Source organism: Anser cygnoides, chromosome 4 (genome assembly GCF_040182565.1).
Source record: "Anser cygnoides isolate HZ-2024a breed goose chromosome 4, Taihu_goose_T2T_genome, whole genome shotgun sequence".
Classification (NCBI taxonomy): Eukaryota; Metazoa; Chordata; class Aves; order Anseriformes; family Anatidae; genus Anser; species Anser cygnoides.
Genome location: NC_089876.1, coordinates 40,799,927 through 40,816,484, shown reverse-complemented (window position 1 = coordinate 40,816,484; position 16,558 = coordinate 40,799,927). Strand labels below are relative to the sequence as shown.

General features: G+C 38.7%; 1 protein-coding gene across 4 annotated transcripts in view; it reads left to right on the top strand.

Moving 5' to 3' along the window:
- ELF2 (E74 like ETS transcription factor 2) overlaps positions 1 to 16,558 on the top strand; it is a 35,444-nt gene that overhangs the window by 1,507 nt on the left and 17,379 nt on the right. For 2 of the 4 annotated variants that reach the window (XM_066996684.1, XM_048074953.2), the window contains exons 2-3: positions 5,536 to 5,731; positions 6,687 to 6,852. In XM_066996684.1, coding sequence (XP_066852785.1) covers positions 5,660 to 5,731; positions 6,687 to 6,852 — 238 coding nt within the window. In that variant the 5' untranslated portion in view covers positions 5,536 to 5,659. Of the gene's footprint in view, positions 1 to 5,535; positions 5,732 to 6,686; positions 6,853 to 11,312; positions 11,414 to 16,558 lie in introns of those variants that run through there. The other 2 variants (XM_013189168.3, XM_013189170.3) reach the window with 2 other exon arrangements.

The window sequence follows — 16,558 nt, the reverse complement described above, 5'->3', positions numbered from 1 at the left end:
GGCAATGGATGTTAAGGACCGACAATTGACATGGAGGAAAGAGAAGTGGTGGTAGGGAGTAGGGGTGGGCATGCGAGTGAGTCTTCTGTCAGAGGGAAAGGAAGGTTTCAGGGAATCTTTAAATAGAGAGCAGTGGGAAGAGAGCCTGCTAATAGGATAAAATACGGGAAGGGCCAGAAGAAGAGTGCTGAAGTCAGAAAGCTTTCTGCAGAACGTTAATAGCTTTTAAGTGATTGTAAGCTCTTGGGGCTCATCAGCTTTCGCTATTGATTGAGGTTTCAGAACAAACTGTGGATGGTCAGATTTTCTGGTTAAATATATGTGGAAGTAGTTCCTTGAGTTTCTTGCTGGATTGGGTACACCGTTAATTCGATCCGACGTAACAATTCCTGCGCGTTCAGCAACAGACTTGCTGCCTTGTTGGATGGATGCTCCTGGTGCTCTGAAGTATGTTGTGGCCACTTTTTGCAGCCGTACTTTTTGAACTATGCTTTGACCACTCCTTATTTTGATTTCTCTTTCTGTAACTTTCGGAGTGATTTCTAAGCTGCTATAAATTGCATGGTTGTCTGTTTTGTTCTCCTGAAGCTGGGGATGCAGAGGCTTCCCTGTGTCATCTTTTTGAGCGGACCCTGTGATTCTCTTTGATTTTTTTTTCTCCGTCAGCTTTTGCACTAACTTGTCCTTTTTAGTTTTTAGACTTGTTCTGTGTTTCAAGAAAATAAAGTTAACTCACAGTTTCGCTTGCAGATGCCAGTGTAAATCAGTCAGCCAGAGCTGTGAAGTTGTCTGGGAAAATGTCTTAAAAAGAACTTTGAGTTGGCCAAACTTTTGTTTTTTTTTTTTTTTCCAGTGTTCTTTGCTTTGTAGTATCAGAGTGGTGGTGACAGTTCCTTGGTATGTGTGAGGTGCTGCCTATGAAAGACCACCTTTGTGCCCCTGTGGAGCCTTGTTGCAGTTAAGGGGGTTCAGCAGTGATCTTGGCCGGTGTGTTTCTGTGCGTATAACTTATTTCATTTTCAAGCTGACTTCTTTAACTGGTTTGATCAAACTAAGGAAAGGCTTTCTTGAAAAAGGCTGTATGTGATGCTACTGCTGGCTGCAGCCCTGCTCTTGCGGTTGGATCCGTGTAGGTATCTGCATAAATCCGTCCTCAGGATTTTGGATGCCAGCTGAATAAAAGGGGGACATTGTTCCAAGCGCTCTTATGTTTCTTCTGACTGCTGTGGGAGCAGCTGCCTCTGATCACTACTGCCCAGTCTTCTGGACATTTTTCTTGTTTTCTTGTGTGGGTACAAGCGTGTGCATCTTTTTTTCAAGCATAGACTTTTTTGTTTGTTTGCATATAATTTAAATAAAACTATACTAAAACTATTTGCAGTCTTACACAGATAGTCTTGAACCCAGTCCTAAATAGCTTCTTGTTGAGTCTGGCACAGGAGAGGTGCCATCCCTTTCATACCATTTTGCAACTGTTATTTTTTTAGTTCTGTTAAGCTGCTTGTTTGCTTCTCTGTTAACTTGATAGTGGTTGCACACTGAGGGACTGAGTTAAAATTTGGTGTTTTGTATGACTGCTACACACTCGTTTACGTTGCGATGTGCGGTGTTTTTACCCTTCTCTGGTAGTTACCCAAAACATAATAGGAATGTTTGGATTTCTTGTAGGCAGATGCTTGGGTACATAATGTAGATGTTCTAAGTATAGTCCTAATCATGGGAATAAGCTGCTTGGAAATTTCGTAGCCTTTATGAAAAGTGCAGCCTGTGAAGACCAATATTCTGTGTCTTTTGTAGTGGTGAACAGAAGCTTCTTGCTGTTGAGGTAAGGAAGGTAGCTTTGAGATTCTGATTTTTTTTTTTTTTTTGGGGGGGGGGAGCACCTAGGTTTCTTTCTGTTCTGCAAGATATGCATAAAAATACTCGGGGATTGTGCAGCAAAGCTGTTTTCCCTGTTATAAGGGGTATTCCAAGTGATTCAGAACTAGTTTGTCTCTGCAGTTTCCAGTGACTAGGAAGAACAGAAGTTGGATGTCAGGTCTGTAGTGAAATGATTTGGTCAGCTATTTTGGAAATTTTAGAGTTTGTTTTTTTCCCTTTTTTTTCCCCTCTGATGTAATTCCATGTTTTGCTTTGGTGTGAGCACCCATCCAGAAGTGAACGAAATGTAGTGCTTTTTAAGCTTTCTGCATGTTCTTCTGTAACTCAAAAATAGTCATGCTTTGATCCAGCTTCTGTGCTGGCTGATTGTATCATTGTTTTCTTGAAGACCTGGATCAACTCTTACTCAAAGAATCAGTCTTGTTGTTTTTTGGCCTTTTGGTCTCCCTTAGGCTTGGAAAACGTGGATTTTGGAAGCGATTTTTGGAAGTGTCTAGGCAGTCTTTCCCTTTTACAGAGGTTGAATTAGGTGCCTCTTGCTAGGGAGAAGAGAGGAATAGATCTGGTATTCTGAAAGTCACGAGTGACGTGGAAAGGGTTCCACGGGAACACAGTGCGTAGTGAAGACAGAGCGGGCCTACACCTGGCTGCTTCGTTCAGAAAGGGATGCATCTGCACGAACCAGACGTCCACACACCTAGCAGTCTGTGTCTTGTTCCAGCTTACAGCTGCTAAACCACGCTGAGCTGCAGCTGTTGACTTCCCACTTGCTGCGTGGTGGGCTTTTATTTTTCCACCCCGTCAGGTTTTTGAAAAGTTTGCTGGATAGGAGGAGTCTTAATATAAAATTCAAATCCCGATCTTTAAAGACTCTGGGCCTTTTGTATATTCCTTGTCTGGACGGTTCCGTGCCATCCGTCTGAAGATACCACCCCTTCAATGAACGCAGAGATGGAGCGTCCTAGTCATCCCCCTGTATATTTTTCTCTGTAAGGTTTTCATTCATTAGGAATTTTGCTGTAACTGGAAAATGAGGATTCTGTAGGAGCATCTGTGTTCCTGCACTGCTCTAACTTCACTTCTGCAGGTAATTGGTTATTCCTGGAGAGATAAATCAGTGCAGAAGTCATCAAAACTTCTTGTAACCTAGGAGACAGAGAAATAGCAGGGTGGGTTGGTTTGTTTTTTTTTTTTTGGACATAATCTGATCTAGTATACCATATGAAGTGTTTTCAATTGCTGCGATCTGGCAGCTGTTTGGCCACCTGTGTGGGATTATAGGAGATTCAGTATGAATGTGCAGTACGCACGGTCTAGTATGCGAGCGTTTATTTGTATTAACGCACTGCACGGGAACCAATTTAGCTTTGTGTCGTGCTTAAACAGTGTAGAAGTGGTACCTGTAGCGCTCGTATGTTCTTGCGTGGACACAAGTCTGAGTTGCAGGAATAATGCCAGTGTTTGAAATTGATTGGATTAAAATAAATTAAATTTTCCATTCTTCGGACTCCTCTTTTGGGTTATGGTTGTGCTTGGCAGTGTTTTTAATGTGGATCTACATGGAAAACTAAAATAAAAAAGTCCGTTTCCAAGGAAAGTGGTTTTTTTTCTTTGGTTTGGTTATTTTGGTGTATTCATATACAGCTGTTTTTCCACTCTGCGTATTTCTGAATTTAATGGCTTTTGAAATGTGGGAATTGGTAGGCAGGTAAGGAGCAGGCTTTTTGTGCTGCAAGCCTGGAGGGTGACAGGTGCATATGGCTTTGAGGATGCTTTCTGAAGGCTTTGCAGTTTGAATCGTGTGTGGGGAGGGGAGGAGGTCTTTGCTTTATTTTCCACTGTTTCCTTAGTAAGGCTAGAATTGCTTTTTGATTATTAGTCTTTCCTTGAAAAAGAAAGTAATACTGTGTTGGTTTTTCATGCAAGTGAAGTATTTTTAGGCATGAATCAAACTTTTTCTTCTCAAGTTGAGTGCCTACATAAGCAAAAGCACCTTGATTTTTTCTAAACGGCATGTATTTTTTCCTTTCCTTTGGAATATGTCTTGTGCTTACTCTGCTGCTGCAATAATAACAACTTAAGATGGTGTCCTTTTATTCAGTTTTGATTTCCAAGACATGAGGATCAGTTGCCTAGAAAGCTGCCGTCAGAATTTATTCTTCTTGGCTACTGACTTGTTGTGCAGAGTTGATTGGATAACAGAAACGATGCCTTTCTGAACCCCTTTTTGTGGCGTGCTGAAGGATTCTCAATACTTTGATAAATGAAGCTTTTCAAACATCTTTTGCATAATATTATTTTCTCAACTTTATTTCTTAGTTGACATCCAGCTGGGGAGAACAGTAACAGTAATTTTTGCTAGCATACCTAAGCTGTTGTGTCCATGAAGATTCTCCTGTTGCTCTGCGTGAATCTGAGCTAGCACTTCACTGTATAGGCAAGATTAATTCAGTTGAAGCTGGATGCCTGCTGTTGAGAAGCAGGATTATTGAGTTTACCCATTAGAGTATTAATTATAAAGTTCTTTCTTCATCGTTATGTGTGTTGGAAGATGCATTTTTTTCCCTTCTAGACCTCTTTGACTGTGTTAGCTTTCTAAAAAGGTGGATTTTATTAAAAATCATGGGTTTCTGACTTCTGTTACAATGCATTGATCTCCGTGGAGTTACTTGCAAGGGTAATTGGTATCAGATTGGCTTCTTATGTCTCACGTGGAGTATGCGCTTTCTGTTGTACAACCAAGAAGCCAAGCCTCTTAGTTTGCATCTTGAAGTAGTAAACTGCTCTTCACTGCCCAGGGTTTATGAACACAGGTTATTTGTCTCTTGGAAAGACAGGATATGAACCATAAGATTTATACAGAATAAATAAATAGCAGTTGTTTAGAAACAAAGCTCTGCGGTTAGTCTAGTATGAAGAAATTCACAAAGATGGAGGTTGTGTATCTTTATAAGCTAAAGGAGTCCACAGTTTACTTGACTTAAAGTGTTATGCTGTGAAACTTTTTTTTTTTTAAATCATAACAATTTCCTCTGTAGAAAAAGAAAGAAGTGGAACTGCTACAATGCTTTTTATTTCAAATAAAACTGTAGGTTAGAAATTAGGTGTGTATTAGTGGGATGTATATTATATGTGAATTGCTGTAGAAAGGCAATATGTTTGAAAAGTTGATGAAATTTAATGGAACTACAGGTTTATGAAATGACTATGGAACCAATAGAATAAAAGAGAAAATGTGATTTGAAAAATATTTCCTGACTTAATAGGGAAACAGTTGCTGTATAAAAACCATACTAACTCAAACGTGTATCTCAGAGTTTGTTGCTGTTTGACCTCAGTAAGAAATCCATCGTTATTTTGGCTGATTGAAAGTATCTAAGTCTATTATTTGTTTTTCAAATTAATGTATGAAATTCAACAAATTGAAAAGAACCAAAATGAAATTTATTATCGTATTATTAAAAGTTAATCTGAACCTTGTGTTGTATGACAATGTTCAGTGTTAACTTTACCAAGGTCAGCACCATCTTTCTCTGTTGTGTTCACTGATGCCCTCTCTTGATGTAGAGATGCATCAGGCAATAACTTTTCTAAATGTTGAAAGTCTTTTGAGTGTAAACTGTGCAAATAACTTAAAACTATTTTGTGTTTCAGCCACCTGTTCCTAGCTGTTTAACAGAAGTGGATTGTGAATTTAAGCCTTTGATAACCTCAGCCTATCAGCATTACAGTCTTTGGGATAGATAGCAGCTCTCAAAGCCTCTTCAGGGGATGCACCATGACATCGGCTGTGATTGACACTGGAGGCTCCGGCCTGGAGTTCGACAGCAATGGAATAAAAAAAGAGGAGGTTAGAAAAATAAACAGAACTTATTTACTAACACACTTTATACCTTTTATCTCAATTTGAAAGAAAAATTTACTGTGAACTTGTGCGTGAAATGGACCAGAGATTGTTGTATGGGGTGTTATAGAGCAGACAATTTTTCAGGGATCTCTTATTCGACATATTATTGCAGGGGAGTGGAAGCAGTAAGCTTTGAAGTCTGTGGTACAACTGTGGACTGAGCTTACAAAAAGAAATTCTGTACTAAGCATCTCTTTAAAGTAAAGATCTCAGATGTGTCTTGAGGTAGGATGAGACGAGCAAAACAGTACAAGGACCATTTTCAAAGTTAGCTAACAGTGTATTTGCTTCTATTTTGCGTTGTTTTTTTTTTTTTTTTTTAAAAAAAGAAGTATTCTACTATCCTGTAGGTTGTGGTAAATTTTGTTTGGCAGAGTTCCACTCCTGCAACACTTGAACAGATTAAGTATGCTGTAACAGACATTTTGATCCTGAAACAAGTAGAGATAGCCATATGGGCTTTGAAGTAGCTAGTTCTTTTGTGATAGCTTATATATTTAATCCAAAACATGAGTGTTCATAAGATAGAGGTCAGTCGTAGGTATGTTGCAGTATACAGGCAAAGCCTTGATTATGTTTCACGGGGGAGGGAGAGAAGAAACACTTCCCACAGCTGAGTGTCTTACTGCAAAACAGCAAGCTTTTTAGTTATCTTAAAGTTGTCTGATGCTTTAAATCTTAAGTGCTCAGAGTCAGGAGTGAGATTCAGGAATGTCCCTCTGGTGGACAATAAGCTCTTTTTTTTTTTTTTTTTTTAATATTTCCATTTAAAAGAAAATTTCTTCTAAAAACCTTCAACATTGTTATTATTCCATAAAATATGTAAGAGCATAAAAGGAAAGTACTGATTTAGAGTTCAACAGTGCAGTATTTAGAGTTTTTTTTTTTCTTTCTATAGGAAAATGAGCCAGTCTCTGAATTCCCAGCAGTGATTGTGGAGCCAGTTCCTAGTGCCAGACTAGAACAGGGTTACGCTGCTCAGGTCCTGGTTTATGATGACGAGACTTATCTGATGCAAGATGTAGCAGAGGAACAAGAAATTGAGACTGAAACTGTGGAAACAGGTAGACTTATTTTTTTTTTCCCCCTATTAGATTTTCTTTCTTTTAGAAGTCCATGAGGAGTGTGTCTTTGTATTTAACTGCAGAGTAGAGATCCTGACCTGGTATCAGATCTGTTGCCAATGAAGTTACTTTTACTTGGCTTCAGTGGCAGCAGGATTGGGGCTTGTCAGATAAAAATGTCACCCTAGGTTTAGTGTAATGCGTTGTAATGCTGCCTACCCTCATGACGAGGGGAATCTTCATTTATGTGTTTGTTATGCAGGGGTTTAGCAGGGCAGCTAAACATGGAGTTCTTAAAAATCAGCTGAGCCAGGAACCTGGTTAGAGTTTAGTTTTACAATGCGTCTGAGCCAAATAACTGCAGGGCAGCTGGCAATATAGACTGCGCTGTTCAATTTACCCTATCTTCCAACTCTTTCCCCCTCCCCGTGAGCTCTCTGCTCTGTCCCTTGCTATCCTGCTTTTTTGCTCTGAGAGTTGTTTCATTGCTGATTTAGTGGCAGGAGAGCATGGCTGGAGGGAATGGAGTTGGGCTGTCCTTTTATGGGCAAAAAGCCTAATGGATTGAAATCAACTCAGCTATATGGGAAGGTAACAAGTTATGAATGAGGAAGGGAATAGAGCTTTGGCGTTAAATTGACTGTCCTATTTAGGGATGTGTCTATCTGGTTGTGCACCTTTTTTTCCAAAGCACATGCTTATGAGCTTTGCTCTTTCTGTGGGAGACCTAAGTCTATTTAAACAGTCTGAAGAAACAAAGGCTGTGCTCCTATGGGAGCCTAATGACATCAAATTGTTAGGCTGCTGCTGTGCAGCAATTGCCATGGGTCCCTCCTGCTTTCTTGTGCTTATACTTGAACTTCTTTTTAACCATTTCAGTATGCTGATTTTGCAAGAAAAAATAGTAGAGAAGCCCTCTACTGTTTGGTATTTTTGCTGGGTTAACTTTCTGCTGATTTAGCATGCTGACATGGTTCAGCGAAGGACCTGACGAGTGCTGGGATAGGGACCTGCACACAAAGGGAGGACAGGTCCTCTTGGGCATTCGATACTGAACTGGAGAGACCGCTTGAGCAGAGCACGGATAGCTGACGTTCATATCCTTGGGCTGCCTAATTTAGAGCTGGAGGTTTGAATTCATGATGTTGGGCAGGCAAAACAAAACTGACAGACTCTCCTCTCAGTTGCTTAGCTTCATAGCCCAGTAAATGTATGTGCGTTCCCATTAGACTTGGTAGGTTTAAGTTCAAGTTGCTCCCTAACCAGTGGATGAAATTGCTCATACGTTTTCTGAGTGTGGATGTTAATCTCCCATGGCACTGCATCAAAAACTACATGCATCAACTTTATAAGATACGAATGAACTAATGGTTCGGGTTTCGTGAGAATACTTGCAATTCCAGTTTACTGAAATGTGTTTTGAATTAAATATGCCTGTTATGAGTTAAGTTAATGTAAAGAAAAAATATGAAATGTGTATTTTTAAAACATTATTTTTGACTATGGTAATAAAACTTATAAGGGTAAGGTAAGTGAGAAGTGAGGGTGTTTTTCCCCAGAAGCTGAGTTTTATAAATTAAACTTGTATTTGAAAACTGTTAAGTGCTTGTACATCGATAGCTTCTGCATTCAGAGGTGTCGCTTTTTAAACATCAAGTGTCCCTCTTCTTGTGAGTAAGATTTTGATAAATTGATGGCTAGGAGAACAACGCTCTCAGAATGAAGAGCTACTGCAAGTGAACTCTATGTTTTTAAGTATCACTTTCTGGCTGCAGTAAATTGGTAGAAATTACAGTTAAAAACTCATAGTTCTTCTGTAGGGATTTTTCTTTTAAGCTGTTGTTTGGGGAAATACGTGACTGCTTCCAAGTCTTGATATTTGAAAGTACAGTCTTAAAATTTATGGGTCAGTTTACACAATAATTTGGTGAGTTTGCGGCTGGGATTGTTATGGAATGTGTCTTGACTACAGACAGATTGTATTTATTTATTTTTTAAATGTCAGAATACCTTTAATATGTCCATAAAAATTCAGTGTAACAGCACAATAAAATATTGCAGTTCATTCAAGTGTTTAAAGCTTTGTTTTAATATTCTTGATACAACAATTATAAAGAAAGATAATGTGCACAGAAAAGCCAATTTTTAGTAGTGTAGATGAGAAATTAAAATATAATGATATAAAAAAAATAGTAATAGATATTACAATTTGTGATTCCAAGAGGTCTTTGGGGAGAGATGTAATCCTTTCCTATACGCCAACTTTTCTTTATTATTTGTATAGTATGTACAACATCAATCCAGTGCAATTGTCATGATGCAATTACATGTGACTGCGTAATGGTTCCACATGGAGTTTTTAACTACTGTTGATGAAAACTGCTTGGATTAGACTGTTCCAATGGAGGCAGTCTTGTGGGGCATCATAAAGAATTCTTGGCTGTATTTGAAATGACATTTATCCATTTAACATAATACTTGTTAATGTCAGTATCTCTACTGTTGTCAGTATCTCTACTGTTGGCCATAGGTGGCATTTTTTTTTTTTTGCAACAAGCCATTTGTAATTCTAATGACTGCTGATTTACATGCTTTATAACTTCATGAAATATTTATTCCAAGAGCCCCGAGCTACTTTGCAGTTAATCTAATCCTCTATAATTTTAGTTCAATGCAACGTTTCTAGCCTTTGGAGATATGAATCAGTGCCCTTTGTGCTAAACGTAATGGGGTACCTGAGGTGGTAGAATTTACTTAAGACACTGAAGAGATGATTTGTACTGTGCATTGAGTGGTTTGTGTGTGGCTTGCTGCTCTGTGACTGGGTTTGAGACTCTGTGTACTGCAAGGACCGCCAGTGCTGATCCAAGGCAGAATCAGGACCTGTAATGTAGTTTTGTGTATTTTTTAAAAAGGATTTTAAAAACTTACTGTTTATGAAATCGTGATTCAATTAGGCTATATAATCATTATAGATAACCATGCCTATAAATAATGATGTTTTTAGTTAATTTGAGAGGAATATATTTTTTTGCCTTTCAGACTCCTTCCAGCCTGTCTCCTACTACTGTCTTGATTCATGAGTCAAGTATAATTAATTATAATTAATCAGTTAACTATAAAATTAATCCATTAACTATAAAAGTAAAATCTGACAAGTTTATCCTTTTTTTTTTTTTTAAGAAACAAGAAACACTTAGTGTTTCAAGTTATATTTTTCAGTCCTGTTCCAGAAAAGCTGCCTGTTTGCTTGGAACAGGAAAAAATTATTGATAAAAGTTTTCTAGGAAAAATGAAATACGAGAATTTTGATCTTTCCAAGTGTCCGTGTGACATTCTCAATGGAAGTAATTAGTGCCTTTTAAATGTTTTATAGGCGAAGCGTAAGCCTTAGAAATAATATTTATTTTCTGACGTGTATGATATCACTCTTAGGCATAATACCTTTAGATTATTGGGGATGGAGTCAACATCCTTAAGAAAAAAAATCTTTAAATTTTGTTTACTGCAACAGTCCAAGTGTTTGTATAATAAACAATACATCCTTAATGATTGATTTATAATATCCAAATTTCCTTGGCTTCCATTTCCTGAGAGATTGTCTGTCCTTATAGTATTTAGCCCTTCAAATCTGGGTTTATTCAGCAAAATCTTTGCAGTTTACCTAACAGCATAAGGTGCTGTCCTTAAAGAAGCAAACACTCTGAAATTAAGTTTCTGTAGTTCTGTTAATTTGTCATGACACAGAACCCCTAATGTGGATGCGTGTTAGTTAATGGGATAACCTAATCTCTGGGTTTACTATATGTGCAGTGCTGAAGGTACCACAGTTATGATCTGCTGATCTGACACATGGTCGATTTCTAGTCTTTTAATCAAACGAGGCATTGGATGAGTGCGTAAGTGATAGGATAATGCTATTTAAAAGTGCCAAGAGTTATCTGGAACTTCATTGTGAAAATTGGTTAGTACTTTCTGAACTCTCTTCATACTGATTTTAAGCCTACACTGGTGTTACTTTTCTTCTGTATTCTCTCACTTATGATGAATTTGCAAAACCAGTGTTATTTACTCTTTACAAAACTTGTTGTACAGTAGACAGGAGTTAATCAAATATTGCTGTAAGTACAGTAAAACTTTATCCACCTGAGAAGTACACCAACATCATGTTGCCAATATATACCCTGGTTTAATTGGTTCAGTGAATTTAATTTCTTGTGTCAGTAGTGTTTTCTCCCCTAGCTTTTTGTTAATCATCAAAGGGACAAGTATAGGCTTGGGATTTTTTTTTTCTCACAACCTTAAGATCAAAGAGGAGGAAACAAAACTGCTTTTGAGAAATTGAGATACCATTCGACTTGTTAAGTGTCCCCACATTTTTGAATTTGATGTTCCATCAGAATTCCTCCTGTGGTATAAGCTGAAATTCTGTTTTAATTCTAAAAATATTATTGCCACAGGGGGGTAGAAGATCTGCAGGAAAATATGGGGATCTGAAAATGAGCCCCTCCAGGATTACCATCTGATGGAAAAATATTGGGCCACAAAGACAACAATGATGGTATGTTTGTCTATAATCTCTTAATTTTTTTTTTCCACCAGGAACTTCAGTTGAAGCTATCGTGTAAATTGGTAGTCATCCTTAAGGAGGGAGGAGATGAATAAACAGTGAATTTAGGCTTAACTCCTCCCCTGATTTAAACAAATGCATTAATGAAATGTATACTTTTAAGGCAAATCTCCTTTTACAGGGGAAATTTCAGGTTATTACGCTGTTATCAGCATGGGAACTAGTTTTGTGTATCTGCGTAAAGTCTCTAGTTGTTACCTGTTCTGGTTTCTGCTGCTGTATGTCTTTTCTCATTATTATTAAAATTGTTTTCTTCTGACTTCTTTTATGTGAGTGTGGGCTTGTGAACTCTTAAGTTTATCTAAGATAAGTTTGTGTTGGTTGTTAAATATCATATACTTAGAACTTGACGTTAGAGCTGGTTAAAATCTTATGTTTGATTTTGGCACGTATATGTAGGTGATAAACAAAGCAACGTATCCTTCATTTTGTCCGTACATTACTTGATCCAACTGCCTGGTAGAAAAGATGAGTTAACATCCAGCATACGTTTCAGTAGTGCTGACATATCCTATTGATTGAACTTGTTTCCTTACTCTGACAGCTTGATAAGAATTCTTAAAAGCAGAGAACAGTTTGCCTGTGCTGACTAGAAACCAGAGTTTGGATGTTCTGTGAACTTGATTAAACTCTCAGCTTAAGCTGGCACCATCTTCATCAAAGAGCTAAGATGAAGCCCATTTGCTAGATAAAAGGAAAAAAAAGATAAAGCTTTGAGTGAAGATGGAGTACTTGCTCTTGGCCAAAAATCTGATGTCTCAAACACATTTGTGGACTAAGAATGTGAGTTAATTTTACACCATTTTTACACCATGTTGCTACTACACTGGTGTGAGTTCTCCCTGCCATGAAATCCATTGCATTTTTGCTAGGTAGATGCTGATGACTGTGAAACAATATGATGCCCCTTCAGCTGCATGTGCTACTTGGAGCATTTACGCTGTGGGCCATGTACATCTGTTCTCAGTGACATTCTTAATTCAGAAACCAAATTCAACTGCAACTTGAATTTTGTGTCATCTTTGGTGATTCCTTCTCTGAGAACTTAATGGAAAGAGCTGGTGCAGCTGCACTATGGATGATAATATTTTTATGTAACAGTAATGGACTGGTTGTTGTAAACAGTTCTTTGTACGTTTTGGGTTTCTACCTTGCTGCTCTTAGGTGCTCCATTTGTGCTGAAAGAACACTGTGAGACTAAGTATTTGGTTATAAAACCTAATTTAACGTGCACTTTTCAGGCATAATTATATATATTTTTTGTGGTTGAGGCTAACTGAATGGCTTCCTAGAACGGGGCATTGAATTAGACCTTAGATGTTCAGATTTGCACTTCCCTCTAAACTCCCAACTCCAGTTCCAACTGGGAGTAAGAAATTGTCAGACGTTACTACGAAGAGTCATTATACTGATCTAAGCTGAACCATTCTGTAGTTTGTATCTTGCGTTTAGAATGCACTGACATGCCAAAACCATCTTGGTATGAGTGCACAAGGTAGTGGTCTTTATTGATCAAAAATATGATGACAAACTTGAAAGTAATAATTTTTAAAGGTGACCTGCATATTAAAAGGGAGAAGGTAGTTAATAAATTCCAGGATCTCAGTAAAGCCATGTGTATTTACAGGGGCTGAAGGTTCTGCTCAAAGATTCTGTGTATTTACAGAGTAGACGTTTGTTATTACCAGAGAAGAAGTCTTAGGAATTGTAAATGCTAGGTCTTGAACAGAGTTGTTGTTCAATGGTGGCTTAGCTCATACGCCAGTCTGTTACCAGTCTCAAATTCTGTCAGTTTTGTAAACTCACGTAATGTGCTGTGGAAACGCCTGATTTGTGATACTGCTAGACTGCCCTCCAGTTAAAGAATTTCATTATAAGGCAAGGAATTCCATACTTCGGTATTTTTTGAGACAGACAAGTCTTTCTTGTTCTGCATTCACAAGTGATCATGCTGGAATTTAGACCCTTGTTATTTTGAACAACTCCTTTCTGTTTGCCTGTAGTACCTGATCCTGAGCATAAGTTTTCTTCACTTTGTGGGATCACTGACTGCCGTATGGGTAGTGGCACCTGGAGTCTGGGCCTACCCGGAGGTGTAGGCCGTGACGGACTCGTGGCTTTGTTGTTACTGGACTTCACGTGGTGTAGTCAAGGAAACAACCCAAGCACAGTCACAGCCTCCCTTCTCAGTATTTCCCTGGTTCTTCCAGGGGTACTCTGTGGTTAGTTTGCTGTTACTTCTGCAGTTTTCTACTGTAAAATCCACAGTGGATGGTGATGCTGATGTGCTGATACAGGCGCGTGGCCTTTGGTGTTTCTGCAACCTGTGAAGAGTGTTTCTGTGTGTCGTTACCGTTGCAGTGCGGTAGTTGGTATCAACAGTTGGATAGTTGCTGTCCTCAACAGCAGGCTACTACTTCTGTGGTTGCTAGAGGTGAATTTCTTCAGGATTCTGGGCAAATCTGACTTTTCTGTAACTGTTTGGAAATTGAAGGCCCTTCTGCACTCGGGACAAGACACTCCTGGAATTGTTAAGTTACCTGAAGCTTTTTAGTTTGGTTGGCATTTGGGTATTGTTCCTGTGTTACTCTTTCAATTTCTCATGGTTTTGCTTGTAAGCATTCATGTAGACTGCAAGTATCACCCAGTGACAGATCGCTGTCTACCCTTGGCTGTTTAATCAAATGAAGTCAAACCAATTACCTCTCTAAGAATTAACAACTGCTTTATGATAAGTGCCTTTTCTGAGCATAGAATTATCATGCTAGAATACAACCGGAATCTTCTGTGGCTAAAAATAGTTAAATAAACATTTTTCTTTCTGGTTCAGCGTTTGCCATCAGTGATGGGCAGTGAAGGAAAAAGGTGTTATTAGAAGGTTGTAATTTCAGTATGTGAAGTTACAGCGCTTGTGAAATAGCTTCGCAAGGGAAGCTAGACTCCTTGGCCAGAGATGTCTTCCATATGTTTGTCAGAACTGTGGTGGAAAGGGAAATTTTGCATAGGAAACTGGGGGAGAGGAGACTTGTAATTCCTCTATAGTTGCTGAAGGTGACTCTTCAGGGAAGTGCTAGATAGACGATTCCACTCCCACCCACTTCTGCAAATCTGCTGAAACTTTCCCCTTTTTCATATTTTGAATTTTTGTATCAGCTGTCTTGCATGCAATTAGTCTCATTCATTTTATTCTCTTGGATTGTCTTTCACTTTTTCAGAATAATCAGTATGAAGTTTAACTAGTGTGTTTTGCAAAGCCAAAGTGAAACTTATTTCTTTTCATGTGAGCAAAGTTGTCTGTATCCCTTTGAGTGGACAGGTGTTTTACTCCTGCATCCCTACATGTCAGGGGATATAATTCACTCGGATAGTATTCCTGTTGCCCACGTTACCTATCTGCCAAAGACTCTGAAGTGAATAGGGATGGAGTTGGGTGTTTGCTGCAAATGCACTTGCTCGTTATCATCTTGAAATTACTTATGACTTACTACATTCATGTGTGTAATTTGCATTATTTTAAACGGTGGCTTTCCTGAATAATAGAACGTGTTGATTTTTTTCTTTTCTGGCGGTTGGTAGGTCTAGCACGTGATGAGCATGTAGAGGCCTACATACCTGAAGGAGGCCCAGCTGTCTTGCCAGCTTGAGCTTGTGGTAAACAAATTGCAATAAAACTTGATCTCTGTGCATTCTAACACTAAAAGCCAATAATAATAAAAAGATAAGATAATGAATATATTCCTGCCTGACAAAGAACAATGCTGTTTCTGTAACTTTTTTTCTACTTTACAACAGAGGAACATAAATTAATCTGCAATTTCATGTAGTTGTATTACACTGTGGTAAACATTTCCTGCCTCTTTGGGCCTCCCACCACTCCTCCAGAGTAGCCTTTGTAGCCCTCTTCATTAGCCTTCTGCCTAGAAAGAAGGCTTTTAAAGAGAGATTAAAAAAATAAGTGCACATTTACTTTTTTCCCTATTGACTGTGTTTTTTCCCTGAACTGGTAAGATTTTATTAGCATGACAAATCAATTGGTGTTTAACATAAAATACTGTAAACCATACAGTTTAAACCTGAGGAGCTGCAGAACTTTCAAGGAAAATCACATTCTTGAAGTCAGCGTTATGCTTGAATGCTTTACTTTCCCATTACTTGTATATAAGTAAGTTCAGGTCAAAATGATCATTTTGTAGATTTATTGTAGTGGTCTACAGTCTCGAAAGTGTGTAGGCCTGTATTTTTTCAGCTGATAGGAATCCCTTGGGCATCCATCTATCTGTGGGATCAGACAGTGAAGAACTAGAATGATGTGTGCAGCTGTTCTCGTCCATTCCACGTGAATTGGCAAACACCATGCTAAGCCTGCTCGCAGGGGTAAATAAATGCTGCTTGGAAAACTAGTATTAAGCCAAAAGCTTGATACTTTACTCTTTTTCTAATTATTATTATAATTCTTTTCATATGCATGGTGTCTGTCAAAAATTACATGCGTGGATTCCTTGGAAGTGCTTATTCAAAAAGTTTATGTACCTTAGGCAAAACTTCATTCTACTTGTAGGGGGTAGAGGGAGCAACTGGGATACCTGCCAGACACTTTAGTTTGTGGCTGGAAGTCGCAACCAGCAAAATGTCCTCGCTGAATTACATGCCAAACAGTAAGGCAGCAAGCTATGAATGCATCTTTTGCAGGGTATAAGGGTGTGAGCTGCTGTTGTCACAGGCCTGGATCTTTCAAGGTGTTTGGTGGCTCAGTGCACCCTTTGGATCCATACCCAAGCTGCCAAACTATTTTAAAGGGTATTTTTAGTGCTGCGGACCTAGCTGCTCGATGAAGAGAAGTGTTGAGTAAATTGTGATTTTTAACGCCAGCAGGTGCCCAGGACAGTGACATAAGTACGTAGTTATTTCGATCCTCGGTATGTAAGCTGAGTTAGCAGCGGTGTTTCCCCTAGAGTGTACCGCAGGAGGTTTCCACTTCAACTCGAGGAGTTTTTAATGAAGAGCTACGAAGTTATATTGCGCATTTAAGCGTGTGCCCACGCAGGATGCCTTTACATGTCCTTGGGCTCGCCCCCA